This window comes from Tursiops truncatus, chromosome 16 (genome assembly GCF_011762595.2).
Source record: "Tursiops truncatus isolate mTurTru1 chromosome 16, mTurTru1.mat.Y, whole genome shotgun sequence".
NCBI lineage: Eukaryota > Metazoa > Chordata > Mammalia > Artiodactyla > Delphinidae > Tursiops > Tursiops truncatus.
In genome coordinates, this window is record NC_047049.1 from 22,144,993 (window position 1) to 22,166,599 (window position 21,607).

The 21,607-nt window shown below is 40.7% G+C and overlaps 1 protein-coding gene and 1 pseudogene across 2 annotated transcripts in view; one reads left to right on the forward strand and one right to left on the reverse strand.

The window, feature by feature from the left end:
- The window catches only part of SORCS1 (sortilin related VPS10 domain containing receptor 1), a 556,814-nt gene extending 552,733 nt beyond the window's left edge, over positions 1-4,081 (forward strand). The window contains exon 27 of one of the 2 annotated variants that reach the window (XM_073793984.1): positions 747-4,081. In XM_073793984.1, the coding sequence (XP_073650085.1) occupies positions 747-811 (65 nt within the window). In that variant the 3' untranslated portion in view covers positions 812-4,081. Of the gene's footprint in view, positions 1-481 lie in introns of both variants that reach the window. The other variant, XM_073793985.1, reaches the window with a different exon arrangement.
- A 6,637-nt stretch (positions 4,082-10,718) lies between these two features.
- Positions 10,719-11,394, reverse strand: LOC101335078 (WASH complex subunit 3 pseudogene; annotated as a pseudogene).
- Positions 11,395-21,607: the final 10,213 nt, after the last annotated feature.

Below are 21,607 nucleotides of genomic sequence, written 5' to 3' on the forward strand. Positions count from 1 at the left end.
TAATCTGGTACCTGGGGGAAAAATGAGTTCTTAAAGGGAGACAGAGCCCTCTCTTTAAATGAACATGGGAACGTTCTGTGGCTGTATTAAGGCGAAATTTAAATGTGCTGCCAGGCTCATATCAGAGGTAATAATAACAATAGCCCCGCATCTGGTGTCCAGTTTTCACAGTGTGCTTCCTCTTATTTGGGGAGACGGTGAGAAATGCGTAATTGCTTTGGGTTAAAAAGAAAAAGGCTTTTCTGTCTCCAAGTCCAGAGAAGCGTTTACCCTATTTACTTCTAAAGCTTCTAAGTGCATTTTTGTGGGTCATTTGGTTTTCAGTCCCATTTCCATGGGGTTTGAAGTGCAGCTGCTGTTTGCTTTATTAAAGTAGCAATCCCTCCTTCGCCAGGAAGAGCTCCCAGCACGTTACACCGTCTCTGACACCTTTCCATTGCCAGTGTCATTAAATGAGTAAGTGTTACACGTTTTCTCTTAGGAGAGTAGCTTTACCCTCCCCTTCCTCCCCTTCTACTCAACCTGGTGACTCATCTCTCCGATTGCAAAGAGCAAGACACGCCACTCCACCTTCAACGCCAAAGCGGGGATCTGCTGGGGCTCAATTTGCCATTTAAGGAAAACCCCCAAAGGCTACAGGCGACCTGCTGATCAGGAAAGAATTTCGCTCTTGTCAAGTGCATCCTTCTCCATGACCACTAACTTTGTGTTTTTTTTCTTTGTTGTTCTGTTTCCTATTTTGCCAGGAAGTATTTCCATAGTTGCTGAGAATCAAAGCACAAAAGAAATCCCTACCTATGTAAATGTTTGACTGGAGGACGCCAGTAAAAACAAAAACAAACAAATAAAATAAAAACAATCAAAATCTAAACAAACAAACAAACAAACACTCACTGCATCGGGACTTTTTAATTCTTCAGACACAGACAACAAGGGTTTTTAGCTTTAAGCCTGTGCATGTGGACAGTACCTTGAGAACATGCTTGGAGGGGCAGTGTACAGGTGCTCTATTTTAATGGAAAAAACACTCCCCTCCCCCTTTCTTCTCCTCTCTCCTTTTTCTGATTGGTTGTGTTTGTAGAAAATTCCTAACATATATAGGCCAAGGAAATCTGCATGTATTTTTGGAAATATTCTTGGCTCTAGACTTAACAGCTATTTTAGCTCTACAGGCTGATGGGTAGATTAGCTACCCCAGCCCTTTTCACAAGACACAAAGACATGCACAGGAGTTTGAAACCCTGGGCTGTTTCTCTGTTCCACTTTACTTGTTGCCATTTTCCCCTTCTAAGTTATCTTCGGGAGCTCTGTTGGCCGGCAGGGGCCACAGGTTGCCTTCTCCATTCTGTACGGCCACAGGGACAAAGAAGCAAGTTCAAGTTCCATGGATGCAGGCAGAATAGGGAAAGAAGGAAGGCAGTCGGGCAGGAGTGTCAAAAGTGGACCTGTGTTTCCTGTTCCCCGCTTCCCATCACGACAGCTTCCCCTTGTAGCTTTTCCTACTCCTGCCCTGTGTAGAAAACAGAATCCCAGTTACCCGCATTCTTACCTTCCCATTTGTTTGCTCTCCACGTGTGGTCGTGATCTGTCAATGTCTTTGTGTCTCTTCCTTCCAGTCCCCAAGTTATCCTTCAACTGCTCCTGCCTTTTCTTCCCAAACATGTTGCCAGATTCTGGGCATTCATCCTGATGTTCTTTAAATACTAGCCTCGCCTCTGGCAACCCTGCCTCCACCACCCAAAGCTAATGATCTCTCTGTCAACTTTGCACACGCCCATGCATGCAGCCTACATACACACTGACCAAGCAGCATCCTGCCCTGCAGGGTTTAGCTTCATGTATTTTTTTTTTTGTATCCTCCTGTAGACCTGCCTCTTCCAAATATCCTTGCCTTTCCCCCCTGGAAACATATAATGTGTGTGAAAGAGTTGAGATATGCAAAGCAATTCAAACCTGGCCCATGTACCTTAGAAAAGAAAACATACAGATGAATAGTGGTTTTGTCACACCTTAACAAAAATCTCCTGCAGTCAGATTCCAGAAGATTCTTGTGAGAAATGTTTTGAACGTGTTACTATGTGGCAGGGCAATTTCCTCCTGTGATGGTTTTGCTATTACCCAGTATTTCCCCTCTCACAGTAGAGTGAAAATATTTGTAAAATGAAACCAATGTTAAGCAGAAGAAGAAGCAGGTTAATGGATTTGATGTTTGAGTGTCAAAAAGTCTTGAGATTATACGGAGGTCTTGTCTTATATTAGGATGGGATTGTGATTATTGTAAGATGACCCTAGACTTCTTACATGTGTGCTTTCTGATCTCTGAGCATAGTATCAGCAAAGGAAAATTTAATAAGCATAAAGGGGAGGAGTTATCAGACTCAAGCAGGTGGGCTCAAAGCATGAAGAAATCCCAGTTCTCCCAGGGCCATCATGAAAGAAGGTCCAGAGAAAGAGGGAAACAAAAGTATGTGAAGCAGGAGCCCTTGGAGTATTATGGATTGGATAAAGCCCACTCTAAAATGTAGGAGAAAGTGGTTTCAAAAGACCTCTCAGAGTGTAGCCTCCTACTTGGCCATGTCCCCAGGCCAGCGTCAGGGTATCGTAGGGCCCTGGGGACAATGGGGGTGCCCTAAAGATCCTGACAACCACTGCCCTTGTGTAGCTCAAGTAGGGGAAGAGTGGCAACACTTCAGTCAGAAGTTAATCAAGCAGAAGATTTTATGGCTGGAGATGCTCGGTATGAATCTGGGAGACGGATTCTGCCTAAGGCAGCCGTCTCTTTGTAGAACTCAAATGATCCTCAACCTGCCAGGCTTCCTATCCCGTGGGAAACATCCTCATTGAATCTCTTCAGTTGGAGCCTCCCAAATTTTATCTGGAAAACAGAGTGTTTGGAAACCAAAAGAGGCTCATTCACGACAGTACAGGGAGTCCTCAGAGTTGCAGTTCAATCATTTTCATTGTTAAACTATGAAAAAGGGAATAACACTCAATCTAACACAGTGCCTTGCCTAGAGTAGGTATTAAGAAAGTTGTTTGTTGAAAGAAGAAATGAATGAATACATGAGAAGACATAGCGAAGAAGGGCTTGTAAGTCCTAACCTAAAATAGAGGTGGACATGAGATGCCTGGCGTTTTGGAAGGTGATCAGAGATGGCTGGTTCTACATTCAGCATCTCCAGGGTCCTCATGTGCCTCTCCTCAGAGCTCCCTCCCACCTGTAGGAGACTAGTGAGGCCAAGTACTGCTCAGAGGGGACCTTATTATTCTTATGATCTAGCTCGTTTCTCAAAGCGTGGTACCCAGACCAGCAGTATCAGCATCACCTCGGACTTGTTAGAAACACAGATTTTGGGTCCCACTGACCCCAGACCTACTGAATTAGAAACTCCAGGGTTGGGGCCCAGCAATCTGTTTTTACAAGCTCTTTGGGTGATTGTGAAATACACTAAAGTTTGAGAACCACTGTACTAGGCCATGCCAGCTCAATCCTGAAGAGAAGGTAGTAATGAGGAGCTGCCAGTGGGAGGGACCCAAGTGCCTACCTACTCAACAACAGCAGGTGCAGACACAATGAGGAGTTTGGTAGGCTTGAGGCCAGAGGCATGGGTGGGGAGGGATGGATGGGGAAGGTAAGATTCAGGGCAAGCTACAAATCTGATATTGCAATGTTTTCCAAAATCCCAGAAGGCAAACTGCGTGCTCTACCCTGAACGACCCAACCAACGTTTTCTCCTTTGCCTTATTTTTGATTGGATTCACTGTCCAAAATGCAGAGGTTTGCTTTGCTTTTTTTCAGAAGTTCCAAACAGCAACTTTGAGAGGAATGGGGTGCTTGGCAGCTGTGTTTTCCAGGAGTCCAACTGAGCATTGAAATTCCCCCATTTGCCAACTTATTTTTATAGGAAGCCAATTTAAAAAAAAAAAAAAAAAAGAAAGTTTTCTTATAGTATTGAACTACTTCTAATTTTAAAATGACTTTTTTGATGTATTTTTTGTTAAATACTATGTAGTGTAATGTATAATTGCTCTTGTTTATTGCTTTTACAGTCATATTTATTAAACAGATAATGTCTCTGAAGTCTATGCCTCAAGGTGTTTATTTTATTCCAAACTTCGGTGTTCAGTCCAGATATAGAAGCGATGCATCTATAGGGTTTCATAAAGACTAATTGCATGAGAATTTAGTAAACGCTACAGGTTTGAGGGGTTTGGTTTTTGGGGAGTTTTGGGTTTTTTGTTATCAACGTAGGATATATATTCTACTACCTAAATTCTAACCTGCATTTCAGGTGACTGTATAATATCTGTTGCTTTACTGTTACTTTATTCTATAATATTTAAAAAAATCACTCCAAGCTGTTTACATTGGAATGAGTAACATTCTCACTATTGTTCATTCAAAATGAGAAATTATTGATATGGAACAAACACATTCAAATTTGTTCAGAAGCTTGTAGTTACTGAAGGACCAAACCTGCATGTAATGAACTGAAACTTGGGGAGTGGAAAGAGCTCAAGTGCTAGAGTGATAATGGCTTTGATACTGGAATCAGGACACTGGAGTTCTCCTTCCAGCTCTACCAGCTGTGTGACCTTGAGCAAAGCTTTAGTGTCCTCATGCATACAATTATAAGGAAAAGGACACCTTCCAGCTCTGGTATTCTGAGTGGGTGAGTCATTCCCAAGAGTCCCAAATAGCTGATTTAAACTTGGTGGAAAATAAAGAGGTGGACTGGATCCAAATCCTTTTGGCCTTGTGGTATCTTTTCTTAGTCAACATTTTGTCCTTGTATTTGGCTGAAACGTTCGTGCAGGCACAAAACCCTCCTTAACCTTTTCAAAGACCTGCCAGGCTTGGAATGGCATTGCCTCATTAGGACGGTCTCAGCACGCAATTGGAATTTCTGTTGTTTTTTAGGTGGCCTTTCACCTTTCCTTTCCCACAGACTAAGTCTTCCTTCCAACGCATCATTATTTTCCAGGCCAGAGCCTATATTGCTTTTCTCCATCAAGAGCAGCTTATCTCCTGTGTCACTGACGGTACAGGCAGTCAAACAAAAGTCATTCCTAGGGATTTCAGACAGAGGGGATTTAATTCAGGCAATTTGTTGCTTGAGTAACTGAAGAGCCAAGATGCCAAATAGGGGAAGGTGAAGTGGCTCCAAGATGAGCATCAAGAGGAAGGCTCTATCTTCCCTGGGCTGGAAGGACAAAGGGATCCCTAGAGCCCAGGACTCAGGACCACCAGATGGAAGCTGAAGACAGGGAGGATGTTTCTGGCAGAAGCTGGAGCCACAGAGGAGACATGGCCATTGCCAGCAGTGCTGCCCAAGCAGAGAAGAGGGGGAAGGGGAGCTTGCTCCAGGCCTCCCATCTCCAGCCAATGTTTCCCAGCCCAAGCCAGTGGGCAGTGGAGCCTGGGAAATGTAGTTTTCTGAATTACTAAGTAGAACAAGGAGGAGTGGGAGAGGAGTGGGAGAGGAGTGGGAAGTGGACTTCAGAACACAGACGGGTGACTGGCACAGCACCTCTCTCAAGGTCTGCCCACGTCAAGCCCAACAAATCTCCTTCAACCCAAAGGCACTTATTAAATAGTCGGCGTTCCTTTCTTGGTGCCATTCTTTCACGTATCCCCCTTTAAACAACGCATATTTAAAATGGGGCATTAAATGTAAAATAGATAGCTAGTGGGAAGCAGCCGCATAGCACAGGGAGATCAACTCGGTGCTTTGTGACCACCCAGAGGCGTGGGATAGGGAGGGTGGGAGGGAGGGAGACACAAGAGGGAAGAGATATGGGGACATATGTATATGTATAGCTGATTCACTTTGTTATAAAGCAGAAACTAACACAGCATTGTAAAGCAATTATACTCCAATAAAGATGTTAAAAAATAAATAAAATGTGGCATTACGTTTACGTATGTCCTTTTACACCTTTCTCACCGAATTCTATGCTCTTCTGTTTTTCATTTCACTCCTTCAGCCTCCAGCTGACAGCACTGGACATCACCATTAGGAGGCACTAGATAAATGTTTGCTGAAACTCAGCCCTTTTCAGTTTAGTGTGATTTTCAATTTAGTGTGGTGAGCAAGTCCACTTCATTTAGCAAAGACCTCTGAGGTGGCCTCTTGGTCCGACTCCCCTTACCTAGCTAGCACCTCTAATTACATGTTCAGTTGGTCGTTTGTCAAGAATCAGCATGTCCTTGCCCTTCCTCTCTGTTGCCACTCAAGCTGCTGTATTCAGAAAGCTATTCTTAGATATTAATTTAAGTGAAATAATTGCAGTTTAGAAAAAAATAAAACTGGCTAGCAAGTAGCATGAAAAACAAAGGCCTAAGTTTGGTTTCTGAATCATGATGTAATTTGTTTTCCTATTTCTTAGAGGTTAAGAGTATTTTGAAAATGCATGTTAGGCTCACACTTTCAGAATGGGGGAATCCCAAATTAATTCCAGATGGACATATATAAAGAAATAACTGTTATAGTTTCCATGTTAAATACATGAGAAGGGATCTTTGGTTTATAAAATACAAATAATTATTAATCCATATGTGGTACAAACATTTTAGGTGATGATAATACAACGGTGAACAAGGCTGATATCTGCCTTCATGGGCATATATTCTAATAGGGGCAAATAATAAAATTTAAGATAACATATACAATGGTATCCTACTTAAATAAATATTTTAGGATATTTACAGGTTAAAAAAAAAAAAAAAGACATAATAGGGAGCAGAGTAACTGGGGATGGGACAGGGGAGAGTTGGTCCCTGGCTTCTCTGAGCTCTGAAAATGTTACCGAACCAAACTTGGGTCCACTTGCCCGCGTGCAGTAAAGCTAATCTACTGACACCAGCTTGTGAAGGAAGGTGCAGTGTTTATTGCAGGGCTCTAAGCAAGGAGTCCAGGCAGCTAGTGCCTAAAAGGCCTGAACTCCCTGAAGGCTTTCAGGTAAATGTTTTTAAAAACAGGGTGAGGGAGGGTGGTTGTGGGGTATGTGATCAGCTCGTGGACATTCTTCTGATTGGTTGGTGGTGAGGTAATTGGGAGTCAACATCATCAACTTCCTGGTTGATGGGTCTGGGGTCTACGTGCTTGTGGGCAGCATACAGTTAAATTCTTCCACCTGGTGGAGGTTTCATTATCTGCGAAACAGCTCAAAGGACGTGGCTCGGAATAGCTATAGCCCTTGAGAAGGCACTAAAAGTCCTTGACTTTGTTTAATGGCTGAACTGTTACTATTTTGTCTTGCTTCACAGTTTCCCTTTCTTTCTGCATTTTCTCACGTCTCTGACGTGAGAAATTAAACTTATTCTTTGACTAAAGTTTTTCTACACACAAAGGCAAGTAGAAGACATGGGAAGAGGGGGTCTATTCTGGGAAAGCCCCATAGGGTCCTGCTGGGTTGCAAAAGCTGAAAAGGAACCAGCCATTCAGAGACATATACACTGTTCATTGGTTAAGAAATACACAAATAAAATACTTATCTTGAAGAGGACCTGACATTTTCTTGTGAAAGTGAGCCCTGACTACTTAGAGCTTGTGGTTGTTTTAAAGGGGTAGAAGGAGTGATCTGAAATCTGGCAGAAGGTTGTGCCACTAACTGGATGGTGTGGCTCTTAACACAGAGGCAAATGGAGATCATTGGTGGATGTTTGCGTGGTGTGTGTGTGTGTGTGTGTGTGTGTGTGTGTGTGTGCGCGTGCGTGTTCTGTGTATTTTTACACAGCTAAATTCATTTGGGTATAGTTTTCTGTGTTCACCTAATGTTTCTCATTGGCAAAATAACACATAAGCAAACACAAAATTTGCATTATCCTGAAATCTTTTCCTAATATATCAATCACATTAGAAAAAATATTTACATCTTCAAAAAAAGTTTTATAGCAGAACTGACAGTAATTCAAATGTTAGTTTAAAAGTACTTTGAGGGCTTCCCTGCTGGCGCAGTGGTTGAGAGTCCGCCTGCCGATGCAGGGGACATGGGTTCGTGCCCCGGTCCGGGAGGATCCCACATGCCGCGGAGCGGCTGGGCCCGTGAGCCCAAGTAGTTTGGATATACTGGTAGAAGAAAGAAGTCTCACTTGATAGCAGAGATAAAAGATAAGAAAATAGTACCAATCCTCCCCTTCCTCACCATCATGATTAGCCTGAGGACTTCTGCAGCAGAGACTGGCAGCCGCCTCACTCTACAAACCTTAGAGCATCATTCAATTTCCATCAACCACACCAATGACATTTAGAAATACGACTTTGGCCCAAAGAATGTTCAACTGTGGCCAAAACTCTTTGTTAAAGAAGATGACAGTATGAAAAGGTATGAAAGGTATTTATAAGGTATTCCATGAAAAGTGAACCAGTAAAGAAAGCTTTAAAATATTTAAAATAAGCTTAAGTTATCTAGATAATGAAGCCACTCTATGAACAATACTAAGATATTTCAATAGATGCATGTATAGATATCTTGATAAAAGCTTCTTGCCAATGTAAACATTGAAAAGAATTCAGTAAACAGTATTTATAAATTTATTAATAAATCATAATATATCTATATTTATCTATGTGATAAAGTAGAATGCTTCCAGTAAAACTATTTTTCTAAGGAATATTTAATGGCCTGAGAAAAGTCTCATGTGATGCCAAGAGAAAGCAGAATTTAAGCCTTCACATGGTATGAAAATAACTCGTACAGAAAATAAATAGGGACAGACTGAGAGATTAAAATATAGTAACACTGGTTATTTCTAGCTTGTAAAATGTCAGGTTTTTAAAAATTTTCATATCTTTGGATATTTTCTATATTTTTTTCTAAAATGAACATATATGGTCAGAAAAAATGCTATTTTAAATAAAACTTACAAGAAATATGGAGTAAATCTAAAATATATTTGTTTATTATGCTAATTATATAATTATGAATAGTTCTATGTTTAATATAATATGTAAAGTTCATAGAAAAGTTCAAAATTGTTGATGGTATATACTTAAATATCTTTAGTAAATTAAAGATAGCTTTTCTAGAGCAAGACAATTTTCATCTCATTTTTATCAATTTATATTTATATTGAGATGAAAACATTTTGCTATTATGGTACCTGCAATTTAATTCACGAAATTTCAAATGTTTAAAATTTTTAAACTGTATAACTTTGCTAACTGTGTTTATATGTATTGTACAAGTATATACACATACACATACACATGAACATGATTAATAAAATTTTACAGTATAAATATAATATAAATGTGTTCATTATTCAGATGTGTGCACATAGGTAACTACTGAAATCTTTTTTTTTTTTTTTTTTAATATGGCAGAGAAACAATCAGAACGTAATTTGGTCTACCTACTATAGCATTCCCAATTGCTAGATGTATTTTCAAATGTATTGTAAGTATTGTTTCTTCTTTTTAGCCTCTTAATTGTATGCAACATGTTACAAGGGAGTTCGGGCTGTAGGATAAGAGGATGGGAAGCATTTGATACAAGGAGGGGACAGTGAGCTACAAAAGGAGAGGAGACACAGGTGGTGATGGATGGTACATTTGCTGTGTTATAAGGAATAAATGATTTAAAACATGTAAATACTTCAAGGTAGCATGTTCATTTAAATCATGCAGAAACCTTGGTCTGGGAAGGTTAAGTCCCATGTCCGAGGTCACATAGCCAGTAGGGTAGTAAAGTCAGAATTCCAACCCAGGACTCCTAATGGATATGACCACTCCTCTTTCCACTCTACCACCCTCCCCTCCAGCCCTCCTCCAGGTAAGCCACAAATAGGAGATGGTTTAAAACAGAAAAATTGCAAGTTCCTGCAGTTCCCTACTGCAAATATAGTTGTGGGAAAGAGTTTACACAAGGAAAAGAGTTATTCTTTTGAAAGCACACAACAAAGCCTGCCTCAGCCCTTACTACTGAGTTACACAAATAGTGTAACCTACCATTTTCACCGTACTTGACGTGGTACATGGGGAAGTTAGGCCACCTAAGCCCTCCCAGAGGAAAGAACTGATATTTGCTACTAACTTTGTTAAACAAGTGGATATAGAGGAAGTGTTTTCCAAATACCAGCACGGAGTAATCTGAAACCCAGCAGCTCATACAGCACCCAGAGGGCTGCAGGAAAACTGTAGATACAGACATGGCTCAGTCCATTGGAGATTAGCTTCCTTACTGATTCTCATGCCTCTGAATGAAGTTTCTTCCCAGTGCCCTCATTGCAGGGCAAGATCTTCCATCCTCACTTTGGCCCATGGTGTGAAAAGTAATAACACGGAATGAAGCCTTGTGGTTCTGTTATATACGAGCACACTTGACCAAGCGTGTTTTTGTTTTTGTTTTTAACTGATGAGAGTCCACAGTATTATTGCAAATAGGAAAAAACTGCTTGGTTTGGGATGTCCCGCTCAGTCATGATGCATCATGAGACTTAAGTGGGAAGGAAGAAGAAAGCAAGCCTGGAAAGGACTGGTGAGGCAGGACTGACACAGGTGAGTGGCTGCTTCTTGAATTTAATGTAGTATCTAAAGAGGCATAAAAAATCTAGATTGTGTTTGGTCCAATCCCATAGGTGAAATGTGTAACCTAAAGATTCCAATCAGTGATTATATCACAAGTCAGTCTTTTTATTGTTTTTAATTATAAATGCTTTATTTATTTATTTTTTCACAGAGGAAGCTTGGTGGTGGATATGTAGCTATTTGATGCTTTTATGACTAAGAGTTAAAGTTCAGGCTCTCTTTCTTATAGAATGTAAATGTGTACCAACACATGTATATGTAATTGTTATAAAAATTAAGCTTAGTCACTAAAAGAAGATTCGCTGTCTGAACTTTCTTCTGTATTTTTTTCACCTTCTACATCAGGCACTGGGGCATCTGGCCTCTCAGGAAGATCTGGGTCTAGTCCTTCCGATATCATTTTGTTTCTTATTGCCATCACTGGAACACCCACTTGAACCATTTTGAGATATCTGGTGTATCTTATGTCATTGGCTACAGTTAAGATATTTTTCTGGTGTTACTTCACTTTCCCGTGGTCCAGAGTCTTGTAAACTGTTCTGTGATTGCTCTGAAGTGCTTTCAGAATGTGTTTCATTTGTGATCCTAGTGACACTTATAGGCGACACTTCAAATATGACATCATCTAGCCCAGGGATAGATGACAACTTTGCATCTAAAATATTGAGAGTTGTTTCAATTTGCTGGATACGAAGAGAAAGGTCTGCAGTTTCTCCTCACAAACTGTAGAAAAGGGGTTGAGGAACTGTACAGTGTACACCAATAATTGGTTTAGAAATGCCACCGTTCTTTTCTGTTGAATAGTTGGCCACTTAGTCAGGTCTATGTCTGACCCCGTGAGAGGAAGCCCATCCTCATCCATCTCCTCAGCGGGCGGAGGACCCAAGGCTCACCCAAAAACCTCTCCCCGACCGGGCCCGCCCAACCCGGTAATAGCATCCTAGTGCTTTTTTTTTTTTTTTTTAAACATCTTTATTGGAGTATAATTACTTTACAATGGTGTGTTAGTTTCTGCTTTATAACAAAGTGAATCAGTTATACATTTACGTATGTTCCCAAATCTCTTCCCTCTTGTGTCTCCCTCTCTCTCACCCTCCCTATCCCACCCCGCTAGGTGGTCAAAAACCACCGAGCTGATCTCCCTGTGCTATGCGGCTGCTTCCCACTACCTATCTGTTTTACGTTAGGTAGTGTATATATGTCCATGCCACTCTCTCACTTTGTCCCAGCTTACCCTTCCCCCTCCGCATATCCTCAAGTCCATTCTCTAGTAAGTCTGTGTCTTTATTCCCATCTTACCCATAGATTCTTCATGATCTTTTTTTTTCTTCTTAGATTCCATATATATGTGTTGGCATACAGTATTTGTTTTTCTCTTTCTGACTTACTTCACTCTGTATGACAGACTCTAGGTCCATCCACCTCACTACAAATATCTCAATTTTGTTTCTTTTTATGGCTGAGTAACATTCCATTTTATATATGTGCCACATCTTCTTTATCCATTCATCCGATGATGGACACTTAGGTCGCTTCCATGTCCGGGCTATTGTAAATAGAGCTGCAATGAACATTTTGGTACATGACTCTTTTTGAATTATGGTTTTCTCAGGGTATATGCCCAGTAGTGGGATTGCTGGGTTGTATGGTAGTTCTATTTGTAGTTTTTTAAGGAACCTCCATACTGTTCTCCATAGTGGCTGTATCAATTTACATTCCCACCAACAGTACAAGAGGGTTCCCTTTTCTCCACACCCTCTCCAGCATTTATTGTTTCAAGATTTTTTGATGATGGCCATTCTGACTGGTGTGAGATGATACCTCATTGTAGTTTTGATTTGCATTTCTCTAATGATTAATGATGTTGAGCATTCTTTCATGTGTTTGTTGGCAATCTGTATATCTTCTTTGGAGAAATGTCTATTCAGGTCTTCTGCCCATTTTTGGATTAGGTTGTTTGTTTTTTTGTTATTGAGCTGCATGAGCTGCTTGTAAATCTTGGAGATTAATCCTTTGTCAGTTGCTTCATTTGCAAATATTTTCTCCCATTCTGAGGGTTGTCTTTTGGTCTTGTTTATGGTTTCCTTTGCTGTGCAAAAGCTTTTACGTTTCATTAGGTCCTATTTGTTTATTTTTGTTTTTATTTCCCTTTCTCTGGCAGGTGGGTCAAAAATCTTGCTGTGATTTATGTCATAGAGGGTTCTGCCTATGTTTTCCTCCACTTATTGAAGAGGCTGTTTTTTCTCCATTGTATATTCTTTCCTCCTTTATCAAAGATAGGGTGACCATATGTGCATGAGATTATCTCTGGGCTTTCTATCCTGTTCCATTGATCTATATTTCTGTTTTTGTGCCAGTACCATACTGTCTTGATTACTGTAGCTTTGTAGTATAGTCTGAAGTCAGGGAGCCTGATTCCTCCAGCTCCATTTTTCGTTCTCAAGATTGCTTTGGCTGTTCGGGATATTTTGTGTTTCCATACAAATTGTGAAATTTTTTGTTCTAGTTCTGTGAAATATGCCAGTAGTAGTTTGATAGGGATTGCATTGAATCTGTAGATTGCTTTGGATACTAGAGTCATTTTCACAATCTTGATTCTTCCAATCCGAGAACATGGTATATCTCTCCATCTATTTGTATCATCTTTAATTTCTTTCATCAGTGTCTTATAATTTTCTGCATACAGGTCTTTTGTCTCCTTAGGTAGGTTTATTCCTAGATATTTTATTCTTTTTGTTGCAGTGGTAAATGGGAGTGTTCGCTTAATTTCATTTTCAGATTTTTCATCATTAGTGTATAGGAATGCCAGAGATTGCTGTGCATTAATTTTGTATCCTGCTACTTTACCAAATTCATTGATTAGCTCTAGTAGTTTTCTGGTAGCATCTTTAGGATTCTCTATGTATAGTATCATGTCATCTGCAAACAGTGACAGCTTTACTTCTTTTCTGATTTCGATTCCTTTTATTTCTTTTTCTTCTCTGATTGCTGTGGCTAAAACTTCCAAAACTATGTTTAATAGTGGTGAGAGAGAGCAACCTTGTCTTGTTCCTGATCTTAGTGGAAATGGTTTCAGTTTTTCACCATTGAGTATGATGTTGGCTTTGGGTTTGTCATATATGGTCTTTATTATGTTGAGGAAAGTTCCCTCTATGCCTACTTTCTGCAGGGTTTTTATCATGAGTGGGTGTTGAATTTTGTTGAAAGCTTTCTCTGCATCTATTGAGATGATCATATGGTTTTTCTCCTTCAATTTGTTAATATAGTGTATCACACTGATTGATTTGCATATATCGAAGAATCCTTGCATTCCTGGGATAAACCCCACTTGATCATGGTGTATGATCCTTTTAATGTGCTCTTGGATTCTGTTTGCTAGTATTTTGTTGAGGATTTTTGCATCTATGTTCATTAGTGATATTGGCCTGTAGTTTTCTTTCTTTGTGACATCTTTGTCTGGTTTTGGTATCAGGGTGATGGTGACCTCGTAGAATGAGTTTGGAAGTGTTCCTCCCTCTGCTATATTTTGGAAGAGTTTGAGAAGGATAGGTGTTAGCTCTTCTCTAAATGTTTGATAGAATTCACCTGTGAAACCATCTGGTCCTGGGCTTTTGTTTGTTGGAAGATTTTTAATCACAGTTTCAATTTCAGTGCTTGTGATTGGTCTGTTCATATTTTCTATTTCTTCCTGGTTCAGTCTCGGCAGGTGGTGCATTTCTAAGAATTTGTCCATTTCTTCCAGGTTGTCCATTTTATTGGCATAGAGTTGCTTGTAGTAATCTCTCATGATCCTTTGTATTTCTGCAGTGTCAATTGTTACTTCTCCTTTTTCATTTCTAACTCTATTGATTTGAGTCTTCTCCCTTTTTTCTTGATGAGTCTGGCTAATGGTTTATCAATTTTATCTTCTCAAAGAACCAGCTTTTAGTTTTATTGATCTTTGCTATTGTTTCCTTCATTTCTTTTTCATTTATTTCTGATCTGATCTTTATGATTTATTTCCTTCTGCTAACTTAGGGTTTTTTTTTGTTCTTCTTTCTCTAATTGCTTTAGGTGCAAGGTTAGGTTGTTTATTTGAGATGTTTCCTGTTTCTTAAGGTAGGATTGTATTGCTATAATTTTCCCTCTTAGAACTGTTTTTGCTGCATCCCATAGGTTTTGGGTTGTCGTGTCTCCATTGTCATTGTTTCTCGGTATTTTTTGATTTCCTCTTTGATTTCTTCAGTGATCACTTCGTAATTAAGTAGTGTATTGTTTAGCCTCCATGTGTTTGTATTTTTTACAGATCTTTTCCTGTAATTGATATCTAGTCTCATGGCATTGTGGTCAGAAAAGATACTTGATACAATTTCAATTTTCTTAAATTTACCAAGGCCTGATTTGTGACCCAAGATATGATCTATCCTGGAGAATGTTCCATGAACACTTGAGAAAAATGTGTATTCTGTTGTTTTTGGATAGAATGTCCTATAAATGTCAATTAAGTCCATCTTACTTAATGTAACATTTAAAGCTTGTGTTTCCTTATTTATTTTCATTTTGGATGATCTGTCCATTGGTGAAAGTGGGGTGTTAAAGTCCCCTACTATGATTGTGCTACTGTCGATTTCCCCTTTTATGGTTGTTAGTATTTGCCTTATGTATTTAGATGCTCCTATGTTGCGTGCATAAATATTTACTATTGTTATATCTTCTTCTTGGATTGATCCCTTGATCATTATGTAGTGTCCTTTTTGTCTCTTGCTATTCCAGCTTTCTTTTGATTTCCATTTGCATGGAATATCTTTTTCCATCCCCTCACTTTCAATCTGTATGTGTCCCAAGGTCTGAAGTGGGTCTCTTGTAGACAGCATGTATATGGGTCTTCTTTTTGTATTCATTGAGCCAGTCTGTGTCTTTTGGTGGGAGCATTTAATCCATTTACATTTAAGGTAATTATCAATATGTATGTTCCTATTCCCATTTTCTTAATTGTTTTGGGTTTGTTATTGTAGTTCTTTTCCTTCTTTTGTGTTTGTTGCCTAGAGAAGTTCCTTTACCAGTTGTTGTAAAGCTGGTTTGGTGGTGCTGAACTCTCGCAGTTTTTGGTTGTCTGTAAACGTTTTAATTTCTCCATCAAATCTGAATGAGATCCTTGCTGGGTAGAGTAATCTTGGTTGTAGGTTTTTCTCCTTCATCACTTTAAATATGTCCTGCCACCCCCTTCTGGCTTGCAGAGTTTCTGTTGAAAGATCAGCTGTTAACCTTATCGGGATTCCCTTGTGTGTTATTTGTTGTTTTTCCCTTGCTGCTTTTAATATGTTTTCTTTGTATTTAATTTTTGATAGTTTGATTAATATGTGTCTTGCTGTGTTTCTCCTTGGATTTACCCTGTATGGGACTCTCTGTGCTTCCTGGACTTGATTAACTATTTCCTTTCCCATATTAGGGAAGTTTTCAACTATAATCTCTTCAAATATTTTCTCAGTCCCTTTCTTTATCTCTTCTTCTTCTGGGACCCCTATAATTCGAATGTTGTTGCATTTAATGTTCTCACAGAGGTCTCTGAGACTGTCCTCAGTTCTTTTCATTTTTTTTTTCTTTATTCTGCTCTGCAGTAGTTATTTCCACTATTTTATCTTCCATGTCACTTATCCATTCTTCTGCCTCAGTTATTCTGGTATTGATCCCTTGTAGAGTGTTTTTAATTTAATTTATTGTGTTGTTCATTGTTTCTTGTTTCCTCTTTAGTTCTTCTAGGTCCTTGTTAAATGTTTCTTGCATTTTGTCTATTCTATTTTCAAGATTTTGGATCATCTTTACTATCATTATTCTGAATTCTTTTTCAGGTAGACTGCCTCTTTCCTCTTCATTTGTTAGGTCTGGTGGGTTTTTACCTTGCTCCTTCATCTGCTGTGTTTTTCTGTCTTCTCATTTTGCTTATCTTACTGTGTTTGGGGTCTCCTTTCTGCAGGCTGCAGGTTCGTAGTTCCCGTTGTTTTTGGTGTCTGTCCGCAGTGGCTAAGGTTGGTTCAGTGGTTGTGTAGGCTTCCTGGTGGATGGGACTAGTGCCTGTGTTCTGGTGGATGAGGCTGTATCTTGTCTTTCTGGTGGGCAGGTCCACGTCTGGTGGTGTGTTTCGGGGTGTCTGTGGCCTTATTATGATTTTAGGCAGCCTCTCTGCTAATGGATGTGTTGTGTTCCTGTCTTGCTAGTTGTTTGGCATAGGGTGTCCAGCACTGTAACTTGCTGGTCGTTGAGTGAAGCTGGATCTTGGTGTTGAGATGGAGATCTCTGGGAGATTTTTGCCATTTGATATTACGTGGAGCTGGGAGGTCTCGTGTGGACCAGTGTCCTGAACTTAGCTCTCCCACCTCAGAGGCACAGCACTGACTCCTGGCTGGAGCACCAAGAGCCTTTCATCCACACAGCTCAGAATAAAAGGGAGAAAAAATAGAAAGAACGAAAGAGGATAAAAGAAAATAAAATAAAGTAAGATAAAATAAAGTTATTCAAATAAAAGATAAAAATAATTAAGAAAAAATAATTTTTTTAAGTTAAAAAAAAAAAATACGGACGGACAGAACCCTAGGACAAATGGTGAAAGCAAAGCTATACAGACGAACTCTCACACAGAAGCATACACACTCACAAAAACAGGTAAAGGGGAAAAAATAATCTATCTTGCTCCCAAAGTCCACGTCCTCAATTTGGGATGATTCGTTGTCTATTCAGGTATTCCACAGATGCAGGTACATCAAGTTGATTGTGGAGATTTAATCCGCTGCTCCTGAGGCTGCTGAGAGAAATTTCCTTTTTTCTTCTTTGTTCGCACAGCTCCGGGGGTTCAGCTTTGGATTTTGACCCGCCTCTGCGTGTAGGTCGCCTGAGGGCGTCTGTTCTTCGCTCAGACAGGACGGGGTTAAAGGAGCTGCTGCTTCGGAGGCTCTGGCTCAGTCAGGCAGGGGGGGAGGGAGGGGCACGGAGCGCGGGGCGGGCCTGCGTCAGAGGCGGCGTGACGTTGCACCAGCCTGAGGCGCGCTGTACGTTCTTCCGGTGGAGTTGTCTCTGGATCCCAGGACCCTGGAAGTGGCGGGCTGCACAGGCTCCCGGGAGGGGAGGTGTGGATAGTGACCTGTGCTCGCACACGGGCTTCTTGGTGGCGGCAGCAGCAGCCTTAGCGCCTTATGCCTGTCTCTGGGGTCCGCGCTTTTAGCCGCGGCTCGCGCCCGTCTCTGGAGCTCCTTTAAGCAGCGTTCTTAATCTCCTTTCCTCGTGTACCAGGAAACAAAGAGGAAAGAAAAAGTCTGTTGTCTCTTCGGCAGCTCCAGACTTTTTTCCGGACTCCCTCCCGGCCAGCCGTGGTGCACTAACCCTTTCAGGCTGTGTTCATGCCGCCAGTCCTCTCCCTGCGCTCCGACCGACCGAAGCCCAAGCCTCAGCTCGCAGCCCCGCCCGCCCCGGCGGGTGAGCAGACAAGCCTCTCGGGCCGGTGAGTGCTGGTCGGCACCGACCCTCTGTGCGGGAATCTCTCCGCTTTGCCCTCCGCACCCCTGTTGCTGTGCCCTCCTCCGCGTCCCCGAAGCTTTCCCCCTCCGCCACCCGCAGTCTCCGCCCGCGAAGGGGCTTCCTAGTGTGTGGAAACGTTTCCTCCTGTGCAGCTCCCTGGTGTACAGGCGCAGGTCCCGTCCCTATTCTTTTGTCTCTGTTTTTTCTTTTTTCTTTTGCCCTACCCAGGTAGGTGGGGAGTTTCTTGCCTTTTGGAAGGTCTGAGGTCTTCTGCCAATGTTCAGTGGGTGCTCTATAGGAGCAGTTCCACGTGTTAGATGTATTTCTGATGTAGCTGTGGGGAGGAAGATGATCTCCGCATCTTACTCTTCCGCCATCTTCCTCAACTCCCCCAGAAGTCAGTCTTGTGTCCATAATCCAGGCAGCCCCTGGATGTCCTCAATCATCAGTATCAGTTTCTTATGAATAAGACTCTCGTGAGGCTCCTGGGGTTGGGAGGTCAGCAAGGGCGGACCCTGCAGGACAGGGGATGGCGGAAACAAATCAGGGCATCTGGCTTCAGTTTAAGTGGATTGTTAGCAGAACAGAGTAGCGGTCTGGAATCCATGCAAAAAACTGAAGAAAAGGCCAAACACCTAGGTCTGAGCCATATGATGGAGAGAAGAGAATAACTGGGACTTAGTACAATACTCCCAAGCACATTGGACCCACAATTAAAAGCATCCCAACTTCTCCCAGACTGAGGAAGTGAGCTGGTGACTCCTAATATAGTCTTCAATCCTGGAAACACTGGTTCTAGGACAATGTGGGTTCCACATCCCATTCCTCTGGGAATGGATTATCTGATCATCTCAGAGCTTCTTGGACAGTCTCTTAGAAAGTGACAGGAAGAAAGAGCCAATTGAGAGTAACGGCCCATTAGTTATCGGACTCAAATAGATTTTGTCTGCACTTTCTTTCACCCCACTTTCTCCACACTATTTCTGTTCCTTTGGCATCAGCACTGATACAGGTCCCAGCTCTGTATAGCTTTAGGAGGCAACAAATAAAGCCAGTGTACATGTAACCAACTCACCTTGACCTCTTTTGCAGGGAAAACTTTTCAGTGAACAAGCAGGTTTGTGTGCTCTGTATATATGCAGACGCACTCTTTTTGGTATAATGTGTGGTAGGCAGTTTCTGGGAAAAACAAAAGCAATGCCAGATGGTTTATTAGGTATATTATAGTGGTCCACTCTGCATGATTTTATAGGCATTACAAATGGGACTGCCACCCATCCTCTCGAGGGAAGCAGAGGCAGAAAGTATCTCAGCCTGAGTCCAAGTTTTCTGTGCTCAGGGGATGTCTCTATTAAGAATCAAATCTGCCAAAACTGCTTTCCTAGAATTATAGACTCAGAATTTTAAAACTGAGGGTGTTTGGGGGGGGGGGGAATAAGAAATCATTCTGAGTATTTCTTAAGCGCTGATTAGGTACTGGGCCTCATTCTAGAGTGTTGACTTAGCCAATCACCTCCTTTGACTGAGGTATTTTCTCATGGACACCTAGTAAGTTAGAGCAGAGCAAAGACTTCTGCATCCAGATTAAATCCTCTTTTCTGTACCACATTGTTAGCCTCTGTTCTTTTATCTGTGATAACTTCCCTCATCCGCACCCTTGAAGAACACAGACAAGACCCTTGAAATGAATAAAAAAGAATGTAGGAGAAGTGAGAAAAATGACTGCCACAAACCCAAGATTTGAGGGTATAGAATGGACCTCAATCCATGAAAAAGCATGTGTTTAGTCATTTACTCAGTCATTTATTCAACAAACACAATCTGAATAGCTACCACGTCACAGGACAGTCTCTGAGGTGGGTAACTTTGAAGAAGCAGTCTAGTCATCAACTAGTAATTAAAAAAAAAAAAGAAATTCTAGCCTTTATTTTCATTTTTCAAAGAATATTATTGGGCATGTGAATTGTAACCCTAGCAACCCTTCTTACATGTCCCAATTTTTCTTACAGCCACTAGCAACTCTTTTACTTTTTCTTTATTCTCCATTCCTGCAGGTACCCAACACCCAGGGGTCTTTATTATGAAAATCAACTTAGATTGAAGCTTAAATCCAATCTCTGACCACATCTCTGTCCCTTCACTTGATTCTGCATTCCACAATATCTCATTTAAAAGACAGTTTAGAGAAAGGGAGGAGAACACTTACACTTGAATAAATCTTGTCTGAGAATTATGTGTATTAGTAAGTCACCTAAGAATTCATAGGAGGAAGTAGATTCAATCTAATTCTGCAATAAGTTAAACATGAGAAACAAGAGATAAAGAGAAGTTAAACATTAATATGAAGTTTAGGGCCTGAATGCTATTTGAAAAAGAGGGTCTTGGCAAAGATAATGATTTCAGATTTAGATACCTTGCATACAAGAGGCAATAAAGACCCACTGAAGGCAGTGGTGAGGGGTCCCAGCAGATGGTATAAGGAAATTGAAACATTATAAGAAGTAGACAAGAATATAAAATCCCAGACATCCAGTTCTCTTTAGTGCAGGAAAAAAAAAAATGCTTCACCCATCACTAGGTCTGGAAGGTGTTTCTATGAACAAAAAGGTATGGTAGTAATGGTCATCCTATGTCAGAAGATGCCTTTGAGTTACGTTCAGTCTCTTTTTTGAGGGAAGGGGGTGGCAAATGTAGTATATTTTAGAAAAATTCATTGATAATTATTTTAAAAGAATTTGGCATTTAAAGAGGTATGGTTCTCTTACTTTAAAATGAAAATAAGAAAACCTCACTTATGTGTATTCCTAATGCCCAATGATGCCATGTAAATAAACTAAATGGAGTGTAAACCTTCTATATTTCAATTATTCTAAAGAAACCGGCAAATCTGGAGGTTTATTTATAGATTGTCTTTTGATAATGACTGATCATCCTTAGTTTTTAAGTTCAGGTTTAACCCATTTCTCAGCAGGGTCAGCTACTTAGAAACTGCCCTAGTAATGCTGGTGAATAGGATTACTAAACTGTATTTCTGTTGGTGAACTTGGAGCCCCTAATACCAGAGCCTCAATTCACAAGTTACTAGTGGATTTTCCTGTACTTAAGATCAGTGTACTGGTATGAATGTGAGTTTTGGAGCTAGATCTGGGTCAATGTCCTGGATTTTCCTCTTACTGATTGTGTGGGCATGGACAAGTGTTAACCTTTCTTTCCTTGCTTTCCCACTCCTCTATTTTCTTTACCCTTTTTCTCCTTAAATCCAGCTGCATAAAATAAAATATACAGCAACATCACATGGTTAATGTATAGCTTAAAACCATGATCTATGGAAAATACTTAGTGCAGAGTCTGATGTGTACTAAGAACTCAGTAAATGCTAGCCAGGAATTCTAGCAGCAGTTAGAAATACTAGTACAGTACAATGGTACAAATGTTCCTGTATCTGGTTATTTAAGGTATCAGCTGATAAGCATGGCTTAATTGCAGTATCATCACATATTAGTTAAGGTTCCAGAGAAACAGAACAAATAGGATAGATGCATAGATTTACTTTAAATGACTCGTGGTAATGGCAGCTGGCAAGTCTG